Here is a 24,870-nt window from a genome sequence, read left to right on the forward strand (position 1 = left end):
ATGAAAATGAGATGTTCTGCTTTTCACTTGAAGGAGTCACAAAATCCTGGATGATCCTGTGCCAACGCTTCTTTCTAGGGTGAGTCCACACGCAAAGGAGAACGGAGCTTTTGAACATCTAAGAGTTGCATAGGAATATTCCCCTTGGAATGCTGTCCAGCCCACGCCCCCCTCTGCAGGCCATGCCTCTCACCTGCCCACACCCTCAAGTGGTTTTGCCCAGCTGGATCATGTCCCGAAACTTTGATCTTGGACCCGAAACTTCCATCCCTGCTTGTTATGTACTGAGCTGAATCCTAGAACAATAGGATCCAAAATGCAGCAGTCTGATTGGTCTACAGGAGCCACCCAATCGTGCTCCAGGTGGAAGTGAAACAGTGACCTGATTGGCCTACAGGAGCAGCCAATCAGGCTCCTGGATGAAGTGAATCAACAAACTGATTGGTCTGCAGGAGCAGCCAATCAGGCTTCTGGAGGAAGTGAATCCACAACCTGACTGGCCTACAGGAGCAGCCCGGAATTAGCCAACCATGCTAACCATTGTGTAAATAATGTATATATAGCTAGACATTTGGGGGAAAGTTTCATTTATTGCTACTATGAGCTGAACAAAGAGTATGAAATTCACACTTGACTCCGAGTATGCTTCTTCTGATTTCATTTTGGTGTTGCAGTTTCACCCCTTTTGGAGCAGTATTATCGTTCACCACTGGTCAGAGGCACAAAAGTGGTGTCTTTAGATGAATGAAGACCTGGGTTTGGAGCAAGAGCCCCCAGGACAGGCATTGAATGTCTGCATCTTACCGACAGAGGAGATATCCACACGCTCATCGCTGGAGTCACGATTCATGACTTCTGTCCGATTCCTTTTAATGGTCGCCCTCCTGAGAACTAGGAAGGGCGTAGGAAAGGCAAAAAAAAAAAATCATCATGTTAATATGCTACTATAAGAAAGACACACCATAAACAAGACACATCCAAGAATGAAGGGCAAAAAAGAGAAACGTCTCACAGATGACATGGGAAAAGGACAAGTTCCTGATTTTTGCAATATGCCCAACATATTTTGGCTTAACCCTTCCCCGACCCATCATTTTTTTCTTTGCAACCCATTCCCGCCCACTTTTCCCAACTTGCCAAGGCAGCACAGCTGTACATGTGGGGGAAGTAAAAGGTAAAGGTAAAGGGACCCCTGACCATTAGGTCCAGTCATGGCCGACTCTGGGGTTGCGCCGCTCATCTCGCTTTATTGGCCGAGGGAGCCGGCGTACAGCTTCCGGGTCATGTGGCCAGCATGACTAAGCCGCTTCTGGCAAACCAGAGCAGCGCACGGAAACGCCATTTACCTCCCCGCCGGAGCGATACCTATTTATTTACTTGCACTTCGATGTGCTTTCAAACTGCTAGGTTGGCAGGAGCAGGGACCGAGCAACGGGAGCTCACCCCGTCGCAGGGATTCAAACCTCTGACCTTCTGATCGGCAAGTCCTAGGCTCTGTGGTGTAACCCACAGTGCCACCCGTATGTGGGGAAAGTAGCCTAGTGGAAAAAGCAGCAGGCCGAAGAAGCATTCTGCATCTCCCCATGGATATCAAATTTCAGGGTGCGTCCCCCCACTTACCTTCTAATGCCGATGTGCCAGAATTCTTGTTCTCTTCAGCCAGCATGACTTCCTCTATGTAAAGATGCAAAAAGATAATAAAAGAAGTTTAGGAATATATTTGTCAACCATCTAATCAGCAAAACAAAAGGGACAATATTATTTGGCGATATGAGACTAATCACATCATGGCTGTGGTAGGACCATTTGTCCACATCTATTCTACCTTGTGGGGAGAAAAAGAATCTTGTTCACTTGCGTATTTCTTTCTTTCTTTTTTTTAAAAAAGAGCATGTTATGTAGGTTTTATGTGAATTCCAAATGTCTTTTAAGCTGAAGATATAGTTTTAAAAATGGCACAGCATATTTGAGCAACATAGAAAACAAAAGGCAGGTGTGCACTCCTACGCAAGAGGCGTACAGTTAGGGAGCACTCAGCCAACAAACTAAAAAAGCCACCCTCAAACAACAAAACTTCAAGAAACTCACGGAATGTGACCGAAAATGGAAGAGTTTTATCACTATGTTCCAAACTGTATCCAGTATACGTCTATGGCTTGCAATATAACTGCATTCCACACACTACAAAACTTCAGTGGCAACCAACGTGATATTTCATTTCTGGCAGTGAAGCCTCTGACATTTGTTGAACGAGCTAGTACAAATCTATGGAATGTCCACAAACATTCCAACTTCTCAGCAACAAAGTATTCACCGTAGAAGTTTAGGTGAGAAAGGATCGTTGACACAACAGGCACTAGGAGCTGCTGTGCAAAGCAGGCCAAGGAAACTGACTGAAGGAGGCACCGGAAGATGGAAAACCTAAGGGACAGGTAACCTGGAGGCAGGTTAGTTGAAGGGAAGAGACACGGAAGGGGAAGGGATGCAGGAACCTGAGGGAAAGTCAGGTGGAACAGTCTCAGGACTAGGGAGCAGTCAGTATGGGTTACCAAACCTAGACCCTGGAAAGACTCCTGCGCCACTGAGAGTTGCAAACAAGGGGCAATTCTGCCAGCTATGACTTCAGCAGCATTGTGATCTAGAAATCCTAAGGGGCAGCGGGGCAGAGGAACAGTGATAGGATGGAGCTCTGAATTAACTTCACATTTTAATTTGAACTACTAAGCTAATACTTTGATTCCAGACTAATGAGAATGCAATTGAGTAGATTGGAAGTCTAACTCAAAGGTGGGGTGAGGGGTGGTGGATGGTGATGGGAAAAGGAATTATCTGTGGGATTGAGTGTAGGTATGTTTAAATATTTTTAAGTATTGTATGAAATGTTTGCTTGTATATTCGCAATAAATGTGTATTAATGCTGAATTATTTTAATAATAAAAACTTTTTTTAAAAAAAGAGAATGCAATACTGTAATATTGCTAAGAGGACTTAAAGGTAAAGGTAAAGGGACCCCTGACCATTAGGGCCAGTCGCAGACTACTCTGGGGTTGCGGTGCTCATCTCGCTTTATTGGTCGAGGGAGCCGGCGTACAGCTTCCGGGTCATGTGACCAGCATGACTAAGCTGCTTCTGGCGAACCAGAGCAGCGCACGGAAACGCCATTTACCTTCCCGCCAGAGAAGGTATTTATCTACTTGCACTTTGATGTGCTTTCAAACTGCTAGGTTGGCAGGAGCAGGGACCGAGCAATGGGAGCTCACCCCGTCGTGGGGATTCGAACCACCAACCTTCTGATCGGCAAGCCCTAGGCTCTGTGGTTTAGCCCACAGTGCCACCCACGTCCCCATTAAGAGGACTTAAATTTCCCAAAATGGTTTTGCAAACTGCGCACTAAAAGAAGGCAGTTTCAGGGCACAGAAGGGCATGGGCCGTGTACACAGGTTTCAGTCGTCGGCAGCTCTGGCTCTCTCCTGACGGTTTGCTGTTGTTCCAAGCTGACAGCTGGATTGACTCCACATCCTACCCTGACCCCAGATCTACTTCACCTGCTTTATCTATCCAAGCCCGGTAGCCGTTCAGCTCCCGTTCAATCTGCTGCTGCCTCCTCAGTTTCATGAAGGCCCGGCGATTTTCCACTCTCTCTCTCTCTTTGGCAAATTCCCTGTAGAGGCAGGAAGGAGACCAAGATCCTGTTAGAAAAAGACTTTCTGCAGCGCTACAGCACTGAGTTGTATACTGCATGAGACAGCCATGGCGCGGAGGGGTGGGAAGAAGGCTGTCTTAGTTTGTGGCGGGGGAAGCAAGGAGAAAACCCATACAGGTGAATCTGGAGAGAGAGAAGCAATGAGCTCAGAGCAGGTCAGCTGAAAGCGATTGCCAGGGGTTTGTATTTACTTATTCATTACTAGATTCCCAGCCCACCTTTGCCTCCAAGGGGCAAAGGCGGGATACGTGATTCCTCTTACAACACAGCAGGTTTGGCAGACTGGTTCAAGATTACCCACTGGGTTTCATAGACAGGTATTTGAACCGGGGTCTCCCTGGTCCTTTTATTTATTTATTTATTTATTTTGCATTTTATTGTTTTATTCATTTAGTGTACAATCTTTACAAATAAAGACTTCACATCCAAAATAAAATCATAAATGGTAAAACCTTGAGTCTCATGTTTTCATTTAGACTAATCTCTTCTCAGATTCTATTATTTTAATATTCCTGAATGTTTGTTTCCTTGTTTTAATTCCTTATTCTCAATCTCTTAAATCCTATATATATCTTTAACCATTTTTCAATTAGTTCCCTCATCTCCCTCCCCCAAGACCCATTGCTTCCTTCCACCCATACATACAGGTTTTTTTTTGTTGCGTTACCTTCTGTTTATATTTGTTGTTCAATCTTTGTTATGATATTATCCTATGTCCTTGTGCCCTTTAAGCTATTGCATATTAATTTTGAAGCTCCAAAACCAACTCTTTTCATATAGACCTTTACTCATTCCCACTCTTTATAAAATTTTTGAGTAGGACAACTTCTAATTGATGCTGTTAACTTTGCGATTTCCGCAAATTCGCAAATTTAGGCTCTCCATTCTAGTAATTCTGGTATTTTGTCTGTTTTCCAATTTTCCGCCAGGTCTCCCTCGTCCTAATCTAATCTCCTTTAACCTCTATACCACAGTGGATTGAGCTCAGGTGAAAGAAGGACCTTTGCCCAACTCTCCAAGCTTGTTTATGTGTGTTTGTGCAAATTGGACTCAGAGGCTGTTGACACCCCCTGAAAGCCAACCAATGCCTACCACGCCTCATTGTTAACAAATCAAGCCAAGGAATCACTCGCTCAAAGCTCCTCCCCACTCGAAACCCACCACAAGTGAGTGCAAATAATCATAACCAAACACTGGAGAGACCTGTCAGGAGTAAGAATGGACCAATGGTACCAAATAGTATGGGAAACAGCCCTACTAGAAAAATTAACCAATAAACTGAAACTGGCACGGGGACAAATAGAAGAAGACGCCTTCACCCCAGTATGGTTCCCCTTTACCACATACATAGCCCAACAAGACAATGACAAGAATCCGCCAACAGCATATGAATCAATATGGCTAACCTAATCCAAAACACACACACACCCCACTCACACATGAAAACAAAGCGCACCACAGTTAATCACAAAAGAACAACCACACCCTACACCAACCCCAACCTCTCTCACCACCAAAGGAACACAAGCAGATAGCAGAGAACCTGCACAAGCAATGCTGACACAAAACCCCACCCAAGTAAAATAGAAACATGGCCACCTGACCCCACCCCTACTCGCCTTTCCACCCTCCACCTCTTTCCCCCTTTTCTTCCTATTGTAGCACTAATGTCTCAACAAACGAAACTGATCTGTATAAATGTTACTTGGAAAAGAAAAAAGAGACAATGCTCATACTTTTGTAAACCAAGATTTTTTAAAAAATAAAAATAAAAACACACTAAATAAAATAAAATAAATGCAAGTCCTCTGGGAGTGGGGAAGGGGTATTTTGGGGTCTTTGATGCCTGACTCCCCCCCACCCCCTTTCATTCTCAGCTTCCTTCAGACTTAAGTTTGCAAATGTGGGTGGAACACATGAGGAGTATGAAATAAGAGACAACGCCCCCCCTTTTAACTTATGGCTATTTTACTCATTTGCTGGGAGGCTGTTTTCCTAACTCATCCCTTCCCTCCCGGCAACCTTCGCTGACCGCAGCTTTCCAAGGACAACTTTAAATGATGTGGGTTGCGCAGGTGGGAGGGCTGAAGCGGAGCTAACAGGCAAGCTTGGCAAAGGCAGGCGAGAGGAGGAGGGTTTCGAAAGCCACGCTTGAAAGCCGAAAACCTTGGCTTGCAGTCCAGGGGATTCGGAAGAGCATGAACGATAAAGTAAGACCTTGTGCATAATTCAGAGGGCAGGGCTGCTGGCTTCCTGCTGTCCGAACCAAACCTCTCTCCTGCCTCTTCAATACATGCTTATAATTCCACACATTCACTGCGCACTGACTTTCAGCAGGCAAAGGATTCATTCTCTCTCTCTTTTACACACACACACACACACACACACACACACAGGCTGATGGGCTGGGGGCGTGGGTGCATTATTCAAAGGAAATGTGTTTTGCTGCAGCCATGCTGCAGAGTCGCAGAATCTTCTGAAGGTGTGGAAGGGTGGGTGGAAAGGAAGACAGGAGAGGGAGCAGGAGAAGAATGCAGGTCCCCCGGGAATACTCCAGGCTCCCTTGGCAACCACGATCCTCACAAGGAGGAAGCTCTGTGGAGCCCACACAACCCTCTGTCTTCTTCTCCATCACACCTGCAAAACCGACAAGCAGCAGCACAAAAAACAACCCCTGATGACCCAAATGAGCATACGGTCTTTCTCTCTTCGCTTGTACAGCTCTGGGACCTCTTCCACTGAAATAGGCTCCAATTAACCTGACTCCACAAAAGGATGGCCAATTCACAAAGACAAGCAAGCCCATGTTAAGCATCTAACAAGCTCAGGCCAATGTCCCATAAGGCTGCTGATGCAAAGCAGGCATAGACTTGGTTGGGTTCTTCAATGGGGGTGGGAAGGAGGTTGACCAGGAGACCTCTATATGGGCAGATTGCAAATATAAGAAAGGTTTCTTTGGAAATTGCATTTTTTTAAAAATTAAAATAAATAGTCTCTTCACACATGATGCTTTGCAATGAAATGGGCACTTGATAGAGAGCTACCATCAACCCCACCTTTCTAATTAGTATACCTGTTAGGTACACGTGTTTCCAAAAAATACACTTGTCTCATTTGCACATGACATTTCCTTTTTTTAAGTCTACAGTGTGCACCTTAAATTGGACCTAGATAGATTTATGGGATAAAGATACTGTTATCGGTTCCCACCACAGAAAGTTTAATTTATTGGTTTGTTGAATTTGTATCCTGTCTTTGCACCAAATGGTACTTATGACACAGCTGGTAGCAATGTCAAAAAATAAAAGCAGCATACAATAAAAGCCAATCAAATACAAACTAAAAAAAACCCATAAAAACAAGGCAGGTAAAAACATCAGTAAAAACTACCAGTTAAAACCATTTGCAAGTCTATAGCACTGATGGATTTATAAAGAAAAGTTACGTGTCATTGGCTGCAACGATAAACCCCATCAGAAGATTAAAGTGAGCAATTGCCCCAAGAGCACAATTTGCTTTTTACGAGCCCAGTTCTAGTTCAGAAACCCTGCTGCACTTCAAGTTTCACCATCAGGAGTGTGGGAATGACTATGGTTTCTAGTCAAAAATCAAGGGCAGACCACACATCTGAAATGCACTTACTCCTTTGGTGTGCCTGTATTTGTAGAAGAGAGTTCCGGGTACCTTCTGGTCTTCTTCACGGCTTCTGCACAACACTACTTTGGAAAGTTCCTTGAAACCCAGTTTTTCCCCCTCCCCTATTAAAGAGTACTCTCTGTCACAGTACAGTGTGGTGTAGTGGTTAAGAGCGGTAGACTCATAATCTGGTGAACTGGATTCACTTCCCTGCTCCTCCACATGCAGCTGCTGGGTGACCTTGGGCCAGTCACACTTCTCTGAAGTCTCTCAGCCTCACTCACCTCACAGAGTGTTTGTTGTGGGGGAGGAAGGGAAAGGAGATTGTTAGCCGCTTTGAGACTCCTTCGGGTAGTGATAAAGCGGGATATCAAATCCAAACTCCTCCTCCTCCTCCTCCTCTTCTTCTTCTTCTTCTTCTTCTTCTTCTTCTTCTTCTTCTTCTTCTTCTTTTATGATGCTCATGCTGTCCTTTAGAGAGTCTCTACACCTCTTGCTGAAGGGACGCGGGTGGTGCTGTGGTCTAAACCACAGAGCCTAGGGCTTGCTGATTTGAAGGTCGGCGGTTCGCCGGTTCCCTCGACCAATAAAGTGAGATGAGCGCCACAACCTCAGGGTTGTCCATAATTGGACTTAATGGTCAGGGGTCCCTTTACCTTTTTACCCCTCTCACTAAACTGGCACTGACCGGAACAATGACTTGGTAACCTAGATTAGAAGGATGGCTAAGGCCTATTCAGGAGTTCAAGGAATGCGTCGGAGAGATCACAGATGCCTGTTGAGTGGGAAGGTTTTAAGGGGGCTTCTTCACATGGGGGTCTGGATGCAATTGGGAATCCCCTCCAGGATCGTGCAGGATTCCCAGTTGTGGGAAGGATTCTCAGCACATTCAGCTGAATGTACAAAGAATTCTGCTTCAGGCATTGAGCCTCAGCTCTTAACAGAGTCAATGGGGGCACTGGGAAACACATGTCCCCCCCATAGTATTGCCACACACGCTATTTAAACAGCTGCATAGGGCTTTAGTTGCTGCAGTTTTGCCACTGAGGCTAAATTCACCATAAAATATCAAAAAAATCAATAGCTGCCACTACCTAATAGGCTGAAAGAGCAATAGGGGCTTTCTGCACCGATGAAAGGTTTAACTAGGATATCAAATGAAACTCTGCCACTTTCCAGTCGCTAACCACCCATGACCTCAAAAGAGCAAAAGAAAGGGCACGGAGACTTGACCAAAGGGACAACAGTATTAATGTGGGAAGGGAGTAGATGAGTTAGCAGCCTCTCCGATCAGACCTGCTGTTAAGTTTATTAACACAGAGAGAATTGTTGCGGGCAAGAAAACAAAAAGAGCAAAATGATTTTAATGATACATACTTGCTCTAGCTGGCATCATCGGTGGGTCTGTTATGTTTTACTTGGCCGCAGAAGTTGTATAGAATAAAGCAGTAATTTTGACTCTGAAATTAATGTCTTTCTCTGCCATCTTGGCAGAAAAGGTAGAGTGGAATCCAGACAGAAGACTGTACATTAATTGGAAATTGATGTTAGGACACAATCTGATTCAGGAATCATTCTCAAATATAGGATGGATGGAGGAAGCCAAGTGTGTCCTTATCCGGGCCAATATACAATTAGAGTCTACGTTGAAAAAAATGGGAGTCTTGTAACCTTTCCACCAATTTACCTCAAACAAACATGAACTGATGTGTAATTTCCTGGATTTCCCCATGATCCCTTGTGAAACTCTTTAAGAATTACCCAGAGGATACCACCTGGATATCCTAATTTGTTAAGTTTTAATTTGTCAATAATGCCCAGAGCATCTTCTGTTGTCACCCCTATTGGGCTCCATTCTGCCTTCCTGACAAAGCTAGCTCATGGAGGCACGATGATGGGAAGAGTGCTAATTGCAGGGTGAAAAGACTGATCTTATTTGACAAGACATAGCTAAGCAAATGGATCCATATGTTCATGTTTTGCAGTTCCCTTTGGTTCTGAGAACAAGACCTCACAGTGAAACTTGGCTCAGGTTCAACGCAGCTCAATGCAGCTCATACAGGTGATGTTTTGCTTAACGTGCACTTTCAGAGGATATTTTAATGAGCAGGTTCATTCTGTTATTAATAACGCTGAAGATTCACCTCCATCTTTGAGCTCTAAGGTGTTCAGCAAGAAGCTGACTAATGGCAGCAATTTGAGATAAATAGGTGGTTCTTTCACGAAGGCAAAATATCTTTCTTACTTACTTAAATACCTAGCTAACCACAAGAAATATGTAAGAGAAATCAGACCAGGAGGGGCAAATCAGGCTGAAATGCTGCCATAAATTGCTGCCATAAATGTTAGACACAAGGACTGATAAGCTGTGAGCTCTCTTTAGTTTAGTTTTCATACTAAAGTTCCTATTTGCTCATGTGGACCACTGCTACACCTACTGCTACACATTCTGCCTCTGAATGTACAAATGAACCTTAAAAGTTGAGTTCTTTTTCCTTCAGAGAAAACCGATCCCAGAAAGACCACCCACAGCTTATCAAAGGCAGAAGATGAAAATAGTAGTGGACTAGTCCTGTTCTCAGCAGGTATGAAACCAGAGTCAAGTTTCCTTTCTCGCACAGTTCACTTCCTTCCTATATTGTTGTGAGATCATAAAGAATCTGGCAAGGGTCCCATCTAGCACATCATTCTGTTTCCAACTGTGGTCAGGCATATATACCTCTGGGCAGATGACCAACAGCCAGGACTTAAAGGTTGCCAACAACTAGAACAGTCTTTCCCCTGTTGTTTATTCCCAGCACCTGGAACTAAGAGATACACTACGTCTGAACGTGGAAATTCCATTGAGCTAATAGCTATTGGGACGCGGGTGGCGCTGTGGGTTAAACCACCGACCCTAGGACTTGCCGATCAGAAGGTGGGCGGTTCTAATTCCTACGACAAAGTGAGCTCCTGTTGCTCAGCCCCAGCTCCTGCCAACCTAGCAGTTTGAAAGCACACTCCAGCGGGAAGGTAAACAGCATTTCCGTGTGCTGCTCTGGTTCGCCAGAAGCGGCTTAGTCATGCTGGCCACATGACCCGGAAGCTGTACGCCAGCTCCCTCGGCCAATAAAGCCAGATGAGTGCCGCAACCCCAGTCGGTCACGACTGGACCTAATGGTCAGGGGTCCCTTTACCTTTACCTTTAATAGCTATTAGCCACAGTATACTTGTCTTCCAAGAATGTGTCCACTCCTTTGTATAGCCATCTAGCCTTCTGAAAACAATTTTTGTGAATTTTTATGTTGCACTGAATAGTCATGGGAGCACACAAGTTGTCTGTTCAGAACCTACTACCAATTAGTTTTACAGGGTGATATCATTTCTCCACACCATGATGTCATTTCTTACGGACTTCTAGGGGTCATTTTTGTTTTCTAATCTAAAAGAATCCAAAAACACTTTAGAGTTTCTTTGTAAGAAAGGACATCAACCTCTCAATCATTTTCATTGCCCCTTTCTGTAGACCTTTTCCTGCTCAACAACATCTTTTGACATAAGCAAGAGTGAAACTGGTGTGGCGGAAGGCTGGAAGCCCAACGGCAGATGGAGCTGGAGCACAGGACAGGCAGAGCCAACTAATTCCGGTTTTGTCCCCCATCTTCCTCTCTGTTGAGTTCTCTTAAGGAGATATGGAGGCACCTCTGAAAAGACACTGTCCCTGGTCCTCGTCAGTTTGATGGACATTCACAGTAAACCTATAAGCAAGGTCTGTGAGGTGGATCTTAAAACACAGGCAGGAACTTTAGTAGAAGAAGAAGAGTTTGGATTTGATATCCAAGAAGGGAAGAAGAAAAAGGAGGAGGAGGAGGAGGAGGAGGAGGTGGTTGTTTGGATTTGATATCATGCTTTATCACTACCCTAAGGAGTCTCAAAGCTGCTAACAATCTCCTTTCCCTTCCTCCTCCACAACAAACACTCTGTGAGGTGAGTGGGGCTGAGAGACTTCAGAGAAGTGTGACTAGCCCAAGGTCACCCAGCAGCTGCATGTGGAGGAGCAGAGATGCGAACTCGGTTCACCAGATTACGAGTCCACCGCTCTTAACCACTACACCACACCTGCACACAAGGGCATTAATGAGGTTAAGGAGGAGGAGGAAGCCAGAGCCAACCCAGGAAAGGTTGTCAGTACAAAGGCAGGGAGGGTAGGGCTGGCTGAGGGGAAGCAAAGGGCTCGACCCACACTAAGGGCCTTCTCGGTAGTGGCACCCGCCCTGTGGAACGCCCTCCCAGCAGATGTCAAAGAGAAGAACAACTACCAGACTTTTAGAAGACATCTGAAGGCAGACCTCTTTAGGGAAGCTTTTAATGTCTAACAGACTACTGTATTTTAATACTTTGCTGGAAGCCGCCCAGAGTGGCTGGGGAAACCCAGCCAGATGGGTGGTGTATAAATAATAAATTATTATTATAATTTTCACCTGCACTCCCCCCCTTTTTTTGCCCACTGCTTTCCCCATGAAAACCCGCTCTTTAACTCTTTGGGCAATGTGCAGGAAACCCAAATTGCAGTTTGTGGGCACTGTGGGTTAAACCACAGAGCCTAGGATTTGCCGATCAGAAGGTTGGCGGTTCGAATCCCCGTGACGGGGTGAGCTCCCATTGCTCGGTCCCTGCTCCTGCCAACCTAGCAGTTCGAAAGTACGTCAAAGTGCAAGTAGATCAATAGGTACCGCTCCGGCGGGAAGGTAAACGGCGTTTCCGTGCGCTGCTCTGGTTCGCCAGAAGCGGCTTAGTCATGCTGGCCACATGACCCGGAAGCTGTACGCCGGCTCCCTCGGCCGGTAAAGCAAGATGTGCGCCGCAACCCCAGAGTCGGTCACAACTAGACCTAATGGTCAGGGGTCCCTTTACCTTTACCTTTACTGAGTCAGAGTTAAAGAGCAGGTTTTCCTGGGGGACAAAAAAACAAAAAGCACTCAGACAACAGACCAGGAAAGCACGAAGCTGTGGCTAGAAAGTGTAGGTATTTCAAATGCAGCTGTACCACAACCCCACGAATTTATATAAAAGCATTCAGATAGTGGCACTTCACCCTCTACAACCAATTTCCTAATAAGCCTTAAAATGCTGCCGCGCACTGAGTTGACATTTTCATTGAGCTACCTGTATCCATATTTTCCGTTTAAAGATCAGCAGTTTCACATCTGCATCCTTCAAAGAACTCTCAGGCGAATGTCATCTGGCTCTGCTGACTTGTTAACTTGCAATTTGTCAATTAGCATTAAAACTCCATCATTTGTCACCTCTGTTTGACATAACTCCTCAGTTTCCCTGTCGCCTCACAAAATAAGAGTTCAGATGGGGAAATGTGTCTCCATTTTCTTTCACATGAAGACTCACACCTTTCGCCTCTCCAGAACCTGCTTTCAGTACACCTTTTGTGGTCTCAACGTCCTATCAAATTTAACAGTCCTGGTAAGCTTAACTATCCCAATGCATTATTTTGAAAAAACAAAGCCCACGATTTTTTGGGTTTGTGCTTTTAGCATAACTTTTTAATGTGAATCTTATGGACTTTTAATGCCTGTTTTTACACTGCTGCTTAATCACACTAGCATCCCCTTTGAAGTCTTTATACACAGTCTAAATCTGCGGTGATATCGATGTTACACTTTGCTCCAATCCATTAATATTTACTAAAGTACCTTCTTGCAATTTGATGCTACCCTTTCTCTCACCATCTCCTGCAACCACATCAGTCATTATTCTGCATCCTGACATCTTTCCATGGCACAGCCTTTGTACCCTTCTCTGCCTCGATGCCTCAGCTATAAGTCCTCACTCAGGTCCTATCCTCCTGCACACCTTGGCCACCTTCCTGTAGGAATGGAATTAGACACTAGGAGAGAATCTGTGGTTTAGTTATTATCCTTCCTTGCAGCTTAAACTTGGAAGCCAAGTCAATGTTGATTTAACCTTCCAGAAACAATAATCCAGGATGATGTGAGGCAGACTGTATTTTCCTGGTATTGCCCCTTTTCTCCCCCTTAAAAACAACAATCACACAAGCATTGCTTTGTGAATAAATAAAGATAGTATTTATTTACATAATCTATATCTCAAAGCATCAGTTACTGCAGCCAAATGACGGGAGTTTTATAACAACTATCTAAGTTACAAATGTATAAAATGTAAGTTCAAAAGTGGTCTCTGAGCTGCACGTGTTGTCAACTTGGCAACATGGTGGAGAGATGCCCAGACAGGAAAGAAGCATGTTGTGTTACAGTTTCCTGCCAAAACAAAGGAAGTGATCTCACAGAGTTCTCTCTAGCAATTTTTATAGGACAGCTCAGGATGTAAACAGGAGTGTGAACCAGATTAAGCATCATTCCTTCTCCATGTTGAACTCTGCGAGTGTGCACGTGTGGAATCTCAAAAAGAGGATTCTCAGCAAACAACTATTGCCAGGATTCTTTTGGAGGAAACTATAAATCAAATAAAACCAATATACCTCTGTAGCAATACATGTGTATCACACATTGTTTCTTGAAATCTTGCCTGGAACGTTTCTCCCTTTCTCCCTTTAGCAGTTTCTAAGAAGCAGGATGAAGGCACAGGGAGAAGAAATGGTAAGTGTATAGGGCAAAAGAACCTAAATATTACAACAGGAATGGAGAGCTTGAGAGGGTGGCAAGTAACACGCAGAGTATATCATCTGGTCTGATGGATCCACAAGTTGCAACCCATCTGCCATCCTCCTTGCTTGGCTCCCGCTCCTTTCAGTTTCCATAGGAATTCTCTTCTTCTTTGGCAATCTCTCGTGGCCAAGTAAGATGGTCTTCCATGAACACGGTCATAACAGTGAGACTGTAAGTGACTGTGGAGGCCAATTCTGGATCCACACGTCCTTCGACAGTGGGGACATAGGTTTCCAGGCAGGAGTTGATCACGGTGAGGGTTTGCCAAGCGTGCCTTCCTCTTAGCATGTTTCTCCCTTGCGTCCTGAGTTTGAGCGTCTTGAAAGTCCACAACACCTTTGGTAAAGGCTGTTCTCCAGTTAGAGCGCTCGCAGGCCAGTGTTCCCCAGTTTTCTGTGTTTATACTACATTTTTTTTAGATTTGCCCTGAGAGAGTCTTTAAACCTCACTCGCTGGATCATCACCTTGTCATGGCGAGTGGGCTTGTACATTCCTATGACCCTTGTGAGCAAAGCCATGGGGAGTCTCGTACTCCCAGCAGGGTCACCCAAGGCGGCAAGGTCAAAGGGGAGGAACTAGACTGATTCAAGAAGTCCTCAATGGCAGAAAAGGCGGAAGGTAACAAGTAGGATGTTACAACAGCTGTGAAGGTGGATGAAGGCTGCAGCAGATAAAAATCTACCAGTCGTCGTGACACTCATGCCATTGGAATAGAGCCTTACTGCAAAGACTGTGCGTTGGTTAGCGTGCACTGATCTATACACATAAAAACAAATTAACGAACAGGTGTCTTTCAGAAACCCAAACTCGCCGTGCGAATTCTACCTCCCCATTAGCAAGGAACAGCCCCTCCCTTAAAGGAGAGAAACCTAAGTCCTCCACAGACCACAAAACAGTGTGTGCAGGGAATCTGATAGCTACAATCAGATGCTAATGAACTCGGGGGCTCCAGCACAGGGTGAAACTTTATTTCTGCAAGGTTCTTTGGTGAGGGGGTCTTAAAAACACGTTTTGGGGTGTGAGAATTTCAGATCTGTTCTGTTGGGGGCAGTGGGCCAGCATGGTCCTTCCGTTTAGCATGCTCCTTTGATTTTGTTCACGTAAAGCTTTGTTTAGAGATTCAGGGTCTCTCAGTGTTGTCATGACAACCCAGTCAGCAGAACATACCCACACACCTGCCTCCCAGGATGGCATGGTCTATAAAATATACATATCCATAGCCTAAGTGTGTGTACACACATACAAGAATTAGCATACATGGCCACGACTAATGCGGGTATGTTTATTCATGCATTATGCCATTACACAAGTCCTTAAAGCCTGCATAAAGCAATATTAACTAGCAAAGATGTTTGATGGCTTTGGTCGTCTATATGCCAACCAATCACGTAGGAAAACCTACATCAGACAGGGATCTGAGTTGCAACTCAAGTAAATCAGATTTACGAAAATTCCAAGTTAATAATAATAAAACGTGCTGCCATCTGCCTTATTGCAGGGCAGGTTCGAGAGTAAACCATACGTGGAACGAGTCTGCCCCATGGCTTGATGGAGGTAGAAACCGTCTCTCATGCCTTGTTATGCTGCCATTTCTACGGGGATATACGCTCGGTATTTATTACCCCTGCTATGCAAAAATTTCCAAATGAATCCAAACTTCAGTGTCTAAAATCCCTGATAGAGGACAAGGATCCTGAGATCATGTTAAGAGCCAAATTCTGTGTGATTGCCATAAAACTTAGGGAACAAGCTGTGCTATCATAATGATTAAGGCCTTAAATGATAATTTTACGTTATATGTTGGTGACTAAGTTTAAATTTATATATATTTTTAACTGTTGCTATATCTGTGGTGTCCCTGTTATACCTAATTGCAAATTCAAATGTATCCCTATTGTGTTTTATGATTTCCTTGATATTGTATGCAGGCTGGAACTGGTCTGTGACCGAAATAATAAATTCTAATAGACTATATGGGACTGGCTGAAATGACTGGCAGAGTCCGTGACCAGGGGAAAGAGACGGCGGATGAAGACTGGAAGAAATTTAAAATTTATCTTAAGAAACATTGTAAAATTAAGGAATGCTAAAATGTTGAGGTTTTAGAAAAAAGGGGATTACAGCTGTAATTACAGTTGGCCACACCAACTCGGCCCCTTACACACTGACCAGATGCTTGGAAGCTGTGGCTGGATGGTTTTGTGGGAGCCGATTGAAACTAAATCCTTCGAAGACAGAGGTCCTATGGCTAGGTCGGGATAGCATGGGGATGAGGGACCAACTCCCTTCTCTTGCGGGGGCCCAATTAGTGCCATTGCCTTCCGTTAAGAGTTTGGGTGTAATCTTTGACGCCTCCCTTTCCATGGAGGCACAAGTCACAGCAACAGCCAAGGCGACATTTTTCCACCTTCGCCGCATCAAGCAGTTGGTCCCTAATTTTTCCCGCCCCGACCTGGCCACAGTGATCCATGCGACAGTCATCTCCAGGCTTGACTACTGTAATTCGCTCTACGCGGGGCTGCCCTTGAAGCTGTCCCAGAAACTCCAGCGGGTACAGAATGCTGCAGCGAGGCTCCTCACGGGGTCTCTGCCATGGGAGCATATTCATCCAGTGCTTTTCAAGCTGCACTGGCTCCCGGTGGAGTACAGGGTCAGATTTAAAGTGCTGCTTTTGACCTTTAAAGCCCTTCACGGCCTAGGACCCTCGTACCTACGGGACCGCCTTGCCTGGTATGCCCCACGGAGAGCCTCAAGGTCCATAAATAACAACACCCTAGTGGTCCCAGGCCCTAAGGAAGTTAGATTGGCTTCAACCAGAGCCAGGGCCTTTTCAGCACTGGCCCCAACTTGGTGGAACGCTCTGTCTCATGAGACCAGGGCCCTGCAGGATCTGATTTCTTTCCGCAGGGCCTGTAAGACAGAGTTGTTCCGCCTGGCCTTTGGATTGGAGCCAATTTGATTCCCTCCCCCCCCCCTTTTTTCTTTTTTCTTTTCCTTCTCCTGCAATGAGGCTTCATTTTAATATTTTAATGTTCCATTATTTTAATGTTGTATTTTATTTTTGTTTTTAAGTTGTAATCACTCATCTTGTTTTTATTATTGCTTGTAAGCCGCTCTGAGCCCGGCCTTGGCTGGGGAGGGCGGGGTATAAATAAAAAATTATTATTATTATTATTATTATTATTATTATTATTATTAGATTAAGTAAAAGAAAAGAATAAGGGAAAATTTGATAAAACCAAGGGGCAGGATTTGCTGAAACAAATTTGGAAATTGGGATGCAGAAAGGGGAGGTATGGGGAAGTCGGTGAAGTAAGGTTTAAGAAAAAAGGATTCGAAATTATACATGTTTGTTTATGTGTTTGTTTGTTTGTATTGTGTAATATTTGTGTTTTTAAAAATTGTGAAAAACCAATTAAAATTTTATAAAAAAACAATGAAATAATAAATTCTAATGATTATGATGACGATGTAATATTTATGTTACCTGCTGACATGACTAATTTTGCTGCGAGCTGTTGTAAGGGACTGATAGTTTGGGAAAGCAGCTAGTAGGCTTTTGAGAATTAGTAAAGAACACATAGATGTTAAGGACTAAACATGAAATGATATAGCAATTTTCAATGTTCAGATAAGGTCTGCACATAGAAGCACAATGTATTTCCACATACAGAGGAGATTTGCATCTCCATGAAGGCTGGTCTTCCTTCAGTCACAGGAATGAGGCAGACTTTTCCTCACTGCTACATCTGTCCTTAAACACAGCACTTTGCTCCTTATGGAATCCACTGCCAATGAGAGCCCATTTCTTGGGGGGGGGGGGAGGAGAAGGAGGTTTGGCTGCTTTATGTATTTATTTAAAATGAATTAAAAAATAAAGTTAATATGCTGCTTGACTGTTCCCCAATAACCCCCCTGACTGCAGCCTGCTTTTCTCAGAATAGTTGGAGAGAGTCCAAGGGTTCATTCCCTGTATATAATTTTTTATCAAATTTTCTGTTTTGCAATTTAAAGTGCTCATTTTTACATCCTTAATATATTGGTCATAGAATCATAGAATCATAGAGTTGGAAGAGACCACAAGGGCCATCGAGTCCAACCCCCTGCCAAGCAGGAAACACCATCAGAGCACTCCTGACATATGGTTGTCAAGCCTCTGCTGAAAGACCTCCAAAGAAGGAGACTCCACCACACTCCTTGGCAGCAAAGTCCACTGTCGAACAGCTCTTACTGTCAGGAAGTTCTTCCTAATGTTTAGGTGGAATCTTCTTTCTTGTAGTTTGGATCCATTACTCCGTGTCCGCTTCTCTGGAGCAGCAGAAAACAACCTTTCTCCCTCCTCTATGTGACATCCTTTTATATATTTGAACATGGCTATCATATCACCCCTTAACCTCCTCTTCTCCAGGCTAAACATGCCCAGCTCCCTTAGCCGTTCCTCATAAGGCAGGGGTCTGCAACCCGCGGCTCCGGAGCCGCATGCGGCTCTTTTACATCTTTGCTGCGGCTCTGGGGCGGATACTAGCGAGGGGAGGAGGCGCATTATGCGCCCCGACACTCCTCACTGTGGCGGGCGCTGTACTGGCTGCGACGTCGCATGGGGGCGGTGTGTGCGTTAGTCACACACCATCCCGACGTCACCTTCCCGCCCGCTGTCAAATCGTGGCTCCGGAGATATATTTGTTTTAAATGTCGCAATGGTTTTGCGGCTCCCAGTTGTTGTTTTTTCTTCGGAAACGGGTCCAAGTGGCTCTTTTTGTCTTAAAGGTTGCAGACCCCTGTCATAAGGCATCGTTTCCAGGCCTTTGATCATTTTGGTTGCCCTCCTCTGGACACTTCCCTTCTTCCTGTTCCATGGTTCATTTTACATATCATAAATCCCTGCATATTTTACAAAAACCATACCATTCATTATTCCATTATTTCATCTTTCAAAACCAGCTCACACTGTTGAATTTTTCTTAATGCTGCCAACGTTTTCAGCTGTACACAATTATTTCCCATATATTCAATAAACATTATCCAGTCTTCTTTAAACGTATGTTCTTTTTGTTCTCTTATTCTATATGTTAAGTCTGCAAGCTGCACAAATTCTGTCAACTTAAGTTGCCACTCTTCTTTGGTTGGGACCTCGCTCGTTTTCCATTTTTTGGGTTAACAAAACACCGGCCGCAGTGGTGGCATACATAAATAACCTTTTTTGACACCTGGGAATTTCAGTCTGAATTATCCCCAACAGAAAGGACTCTGGGTTTTTTTTGGGGGGGGGAAGTACTTTGAAACATTTTTTTCAATTCATTATGGATCATTTCCCAATACTTTTTACCCTTTTACAAGTCCACCACATATGAAAAGGGTCCATTCCCAAAGGGGGTCTGTAACTGTAACCATTCTTTCATATGGATAAGCCAAGCCTTGCAGGCACCTATGCGTTTACAGACTCCCTGGCTGTAATGGCTGGAACTGCTCATGGAGTGAATCTATGTAAGATTTCTCTTCCGGGCTCATATCTGGTGTAGCCCATTCACAATGTCTTGACACACTGCAAGGTGCAAAAAGCCATAATGTGCTGGGCCCGGGGGTAACCCGTGAAACGCGGTCCAGGACCGGTCCAGAATCCGAAGGTTCTGCTGGGAGTCAGTCCAAGAGGGCCAGGGCAGGACAAGGGGCAGGAAACCAGGCAAGGACAGGTACAGGATCTCAGGCAGGATCTAGCATACAGCAATGTTGCTCCTGCAACCTGGGGCAGGGTCTGACAGCCTTTTATCTTTGTCGGGGTAGCGGCTGGTCCTGATCCCCCAGTGACTCACCTCCCTGTTTCGCCCGAAGGTGAGCACTCCTCCTGCGAGTACTCAGGTCTCTCCTTCTCTCAGACCTCAGTCTCTGTAGCTTGGGAGACATTGGTGGGTTACTAGACCCAGAGGCCGCCTCAGCCTCCCCTGACCCAACTGGTAGTGGAGCAGCTGTAAGTGATGGCCCAGATGAAGGCAACGAGGGAATCCCCGCATCTGGAGCCAGGGCAGGCTCAGGCCCCTGACTTGGCCCAGCTGGTGTTTGTTGCAGGGGAACCTGTGCAGACTGGGACTCTTCAGGGTCAGGCCCCAGACTTGGTTCAGATGATGCCTGAGGCAAAGGATCCGGTGCAGACTGAGTCTCCTCTGGTTCTGAGTCCGAGCCCGAGTCCCAGGCCATCACACATAAGAAGGACCTGTTGGACCGGCAGCTTACACAGTGCACTATCCTGCTCCCAAGTTGGCCAACGAGACGCCATAAATCTCCATGTGCCTTCGCATCCCATCTCACATGAATGGCTCAGCGGCTGTTGTTTGGCCATTCTTGCATAAGAAGCCACCTCTTCGTTTGAAAGGTTTAGGTTTCTGGCACCCTACATCAAAGCAATGCAGGTCATAGCTATAAAAAGAATGAGGAGTTTTTCACCAAAGCCAGGCCTGGAGCCTGTTGTTTTGGCTGCGAGTATATTGGTCCCCAACCCTGCCAAAGCAAATAGCAGCTGGCCTAGAGGCTCAGAAACATTCCCCACGGCAATTTTGCATAGAATGCAATTTGAAAAGTCAACCTTACTTTGGCAAACATTTTGGGAAGGTGCCTCCGTTTACTTCTAAAATAAATGTCTGTGAGCACATTCACGTTTCTTCCCAGTCCGCCTTCTCCTCCTAAAGCACTTGGCAGGGGAGGAAGCGTTGGAAGAATGCACAGCAAAGGAAACAAGAGGGCCTTCAAAAGTCGGTGGAAGAAGATTGGAAAAAGTTCAAAGATTATTTACAGAAACACTGTAAAATTAATGAATGTTAGAATGATGTTGGATAGAAACTAAGTGGTCTTTTGCTGTAATGCTATAGGGGAATATGAGACACTGGTTATTAATAGGTAAAAAAATTAATGTTATAATATTTAAAAATTGAAGATTAAGATGAATGAAGAGGGGAGGGATTTGCTGAATTAACAATTGGAACTGGAATACAGAAAAGGAAGGCGTGAGGAGGTCCGGGAAATAAGCAAATGAAAAATATGTGATAGAAAGATCGAACGGTTTTTTTAAAACTATTTTTATTTTGTATTTTTCTTTTTTCTTTTTTCCTTTTATTCTGTAATTTTTCTGAAAATCTTAATAAACATCTTATAAAAAAAAACAAAATGCCCTCATTTGCCCTATGTAAGGAAAATGCCAGCAAGACAGTTGTATTTCGCAAGCTCAGCAGCTAATAGACCTAATTCCCCTCCCCTCCTGCTCTGAGTGAAAGAGGATGCTGTTCCAGTATTTCCAGGCGCTAACCCAGGGTTTGGTTTCCTTGGAATGAGGGACAGTGGAGACTGTAGTGTCTTTATGATACATGGTTTATTTACACATACAGTCAGACCTCGGGTTACGAATGCTGTGGGATACTTCCGGGTTTCAGCGTTCATGAACAGAAGCACAAAATGACGTCACACGCACACACAGAAGCGCTGAATCACGTCATGTGCAGACGCGGCACTTCAGGCTGCAAATGCTGCGAGTTGCGAACGTGCCTCCCGCACAGATCACGTTCGCAACCCGAGGTATGACTGTATATACAATTTGAGCTGGCAACTGCTGCAGCCAAGCTGGTGCCAAATTCATTGCTCTGCTTTCTTTTGGACCACATCAGCAAGTCCAAGATGGGGAGGGGTCTTGACATCTGGGTAGCTGAGTGCATCCATACACAATGCCCAGGGCTGCACCCCAAGGAGATCGCTTCAATGCTGCTAACACAGCAAAAACTACACAAGAGGCAGTCGTTACTAGTTATTGGTCTCTGCAGCTACAGCAGGCGCTGTGATTCTCCAGTGGTCTGACTTCCACCCCCACTCGCCAGAGGTACACTCCATTGACTCTCGAGACAGATGCCAACGACAACACAACCCAAGCCTACGATGGAGGGGCTCACAGCATTAGCACCACAGAAGGCCCTGCCTCTCCCATCATCACAGCCTTGGATTCAAACTCTCTAGTTGCTGCCTGCTTCCAGCCCAGCTCTTTCAGCCAATACTCTGCCTTTCTGTCTTTCTCACTGCCAGCTAGGAAAGGGAGAAGGTCCACGCATTTGCCCTCTGGAACAGAGCAACCTCCTTTGTCATACTAACTGCCATTATTCCTTGGCGATGCTTAAGTGACAACTGCGACCCTTAACTCACAAAGGATCTGGTTTGGCTACTTCAGCAATGGAATCCTCCACTAGATTTTAACCCTTGCTGGATCCAGGATCCCAGGAACTAGGAGGGACTCAGATATCCTGCGGGCAAGCCCCTAAATTCACAACAAAGTATCATCTACCAACAGCTTGGCAAGTAGTCTAAAATCAGCCATGAAGCTGCCAGGGAACCACTTGCCCCAAACACATCATTAAAAAAATGTCACCGAGGAGAAAGTCAATATGCTTAAGAAATGCATTAGGCAAAGCAGATGGCCAAGAAGAGAGGTTCTTAAAAAAGAATAGGCATGGGGAAAGGAAGACAGGACAGGACCAGCTGGGTTGCCTAAGAATAGAGGGGAAGGAAGTGGCAAGAGACAAGGGGAGCAGGTGGAGGAGGCAAGAGAGGTTTGAGAGAAGGGGGCAGATGGGGCAGCCGGCAGAGAGGAGGAGCCCGGTGGAAGGAGGAACGCAGAAAGCAGGGGCTTAAGAGAGGTGGATCATAGGAAGTGATTGTAAAGAAATCTGGCTGGCACTCGCTGCTGTTAGAATATTCCATTCCACCTTAAAAGGAACAGGCATGACGGTTGTGTGTCACATGCCTGTTTACACTCCAGCACAGCACAGCTTGCTGGGAACTTCCGTTTGTGTATAGCTTTTGCTGTTTGCTTGAACCCGAAAGGGAGAAGACATGTTTTCACCTTTGTCCTGATGCTGAATAAAATGCCTGTAAATATGCTTTAAAGGTAAAGGGAACCCTGACCATTAGGTCCAGTCGTGACCGACTCTGGGGTTGCGGCGCTCATCTCACCTTATTGGCCGAGGGAGCCAGCGTACAGTTTCCGGGTCATGTGGCCAGCATGACTAAGCCGCTTCTGGCAATCCAGAGCAGCACACGGAAACGCTGTTTACCTTCCCGCTGGAGCAGTACCTATTTATCTACTTGCACTGGCATGCTTTCGAACTGCTAGGTGAGCAGGAACTGGGGCCGAACAACGGGAGCTCACCCCATCGCGGGGATTCGAACCACCAACCTTCTGATCGGCAAGCCCTGGGCTCTGTGGTTTAACCCACAGCGCCCACCTGCGTCCCTTCTATATACGCTTCACGCCACTCTTCTAAATACGCTTTACACAGCCTCTATCTGCCACTTCTGTTGCGTGTTATTCAATCTGCTGATTAGAGTGTGCTCAAGCTTCTGAAGGCTTCTGAAGCTGTGAGTTGCTGTTTGATGCTGAGCCAAGGACCGGAGATCGCTCAGCTGCCGGCCGGTGGGCTGGAGCCAGCTGGGGGCCAGCAAATTGCCCCCATTCCCTTGGACGCATCTCAACAGCTGCACCACTCCTCCTTGAGAGGGTTGACTGCATGCTCTGACAGCATATATTGGGTTTACCCATGAAATGGCCACATCACCCACTCACAATACAAATGTATATTTGTAATCTTTCGATTGGATACCTATAGTTTTCAGGTTCCTTTGTCTTGCTGTACCTAATAACTTAAAAGTTTAAATGAGAGGTGTCTGCAAGGATCCTCGGCTTGCTCTCACCAAATGCACCATTTGCCACGATGAGAAGTGACTTCAGGTACAGGGAGCAAAGTTTACATTCTCTGTACCAAGAGTCTGGAGATCTGAACACACACCCCGGTCCCATCAGCTTTTTATACGCAGCACCAGAACCCCGCCACACTACTGCTAATTCCCATGTTATGGACCCTCATTCCTCCTGGCCAGGTAGCTAGTTGACAACTGTACCACAATGGCAGTATACATTTCTTAAGACAGCTACCCATCTTTTTTATGTCAACCCTTGTTCTTAGCATTTGGTGGACACTTCACAGGCAGTCTATTAAAGTGTGAAGTCTTCACATAGTTCAGAGGGGGCAGCCTACTCTTGCAAGCATGGGTAGAACCCCAAAAGTCCATGGAAACCAACTTTACCTTATCATTACTGACCCAGGGAACCTTTTTTCCATTGCAAGGACCACAATCCCCTCTGAGATACCTTCTGGGGGTCGCATGCTGGTGATGGGGAAGGCCAGAGGCAAAAGTGGAGAGGGCGGTGGATGCCATTTTTTTTATCAGAGTTCAAGGATCACATTCTAGTCAAGCAATAATCCTCAACGGATAGGGGGAGCAAGGCTGGCAAAGGGTGTGGCCATTGGGTGAGGGAGGGTCAGGAATGGGCCAGCTCCCAGTGAAGGTTTGCAGTCAACTGCAGAAAGCAGCCAGGAACAGAGAAGCTTAGATGTTAGTCAGGCAGGGGAGAGCCAGCAGCTGCAGACTTCGGCTCTTCCTGACCTTGACGGGCAGGCTGATAAGGCAGTAGCTGAGAGCAGGCAGAAACACAGCCTCTCGGAAGACGAAGAGGTTGGAGCTGATCCACTGAGTCTGAAGAGTCGGAGAATGGGGTGCGTGTGTGCTAGATAGGAAGCAAAACAAGAGACGTAAAGGTCGTAAGTTCAATTTCTTCTGTCAACGCCGGAAAGAGTCTTCAGAAGGGTCATCTTGAGTAATAATGTGGGAGGCTTTGTCAGAGCCGTCCAGAGCTATCTGTTTGATTTTGCAATAAATCCTCCTTTTTAATTATCTACGCTTACTGTGTTATCAAGCTGGGAACCTGGACTCCTGACAGGGAGGCTGTGTAGCCTGGGAAGATTTGCAATGGCTGGGCAGAAA

General features: G+C 45.5%; 1 protein-coding gene across 1 annotated transcript in view; it reads right to left on the reverse strand.

Annotated features, from left to right (window-relative positions):
* Nucleotides 1–24,870, reverse strand: part of CACNA1E (calcium voltage-gated channel subunit alpha1 E) — a gene marked incomplete at its 5' end in the record, with an annotated part of 230,218 nt that overhangs the window by 142,446 nt on the left and 62,902 nt on the right. The window contains 3 exons of the mRNA XM_082227021.1: nt 805–891; nt 1,621–1,674; nt 3,546–3,661. Of these exons, the coding sequence (XP_082083147.1) occupies nt 805–891; nt 1,621–1,674; nt 3,546–3,661 (257 nt within the window). The remainder of the gene's footprint in view (nt 1–804; nt 892–1,620; nt 1,675–3,545; nt 3,662–24,870) is intronic.

This window comes from Podarcis vaucheri (genome assembly GCF_965113315.1).
Source record: "Podarcis vaucheri genome assembly, chromosome: 6".
NCBI lineage: Eukaryota > Metazoa > Chordata > Lepidosauria > Squamata > Lacertidae > Podarcis > Podarcis vaucheri.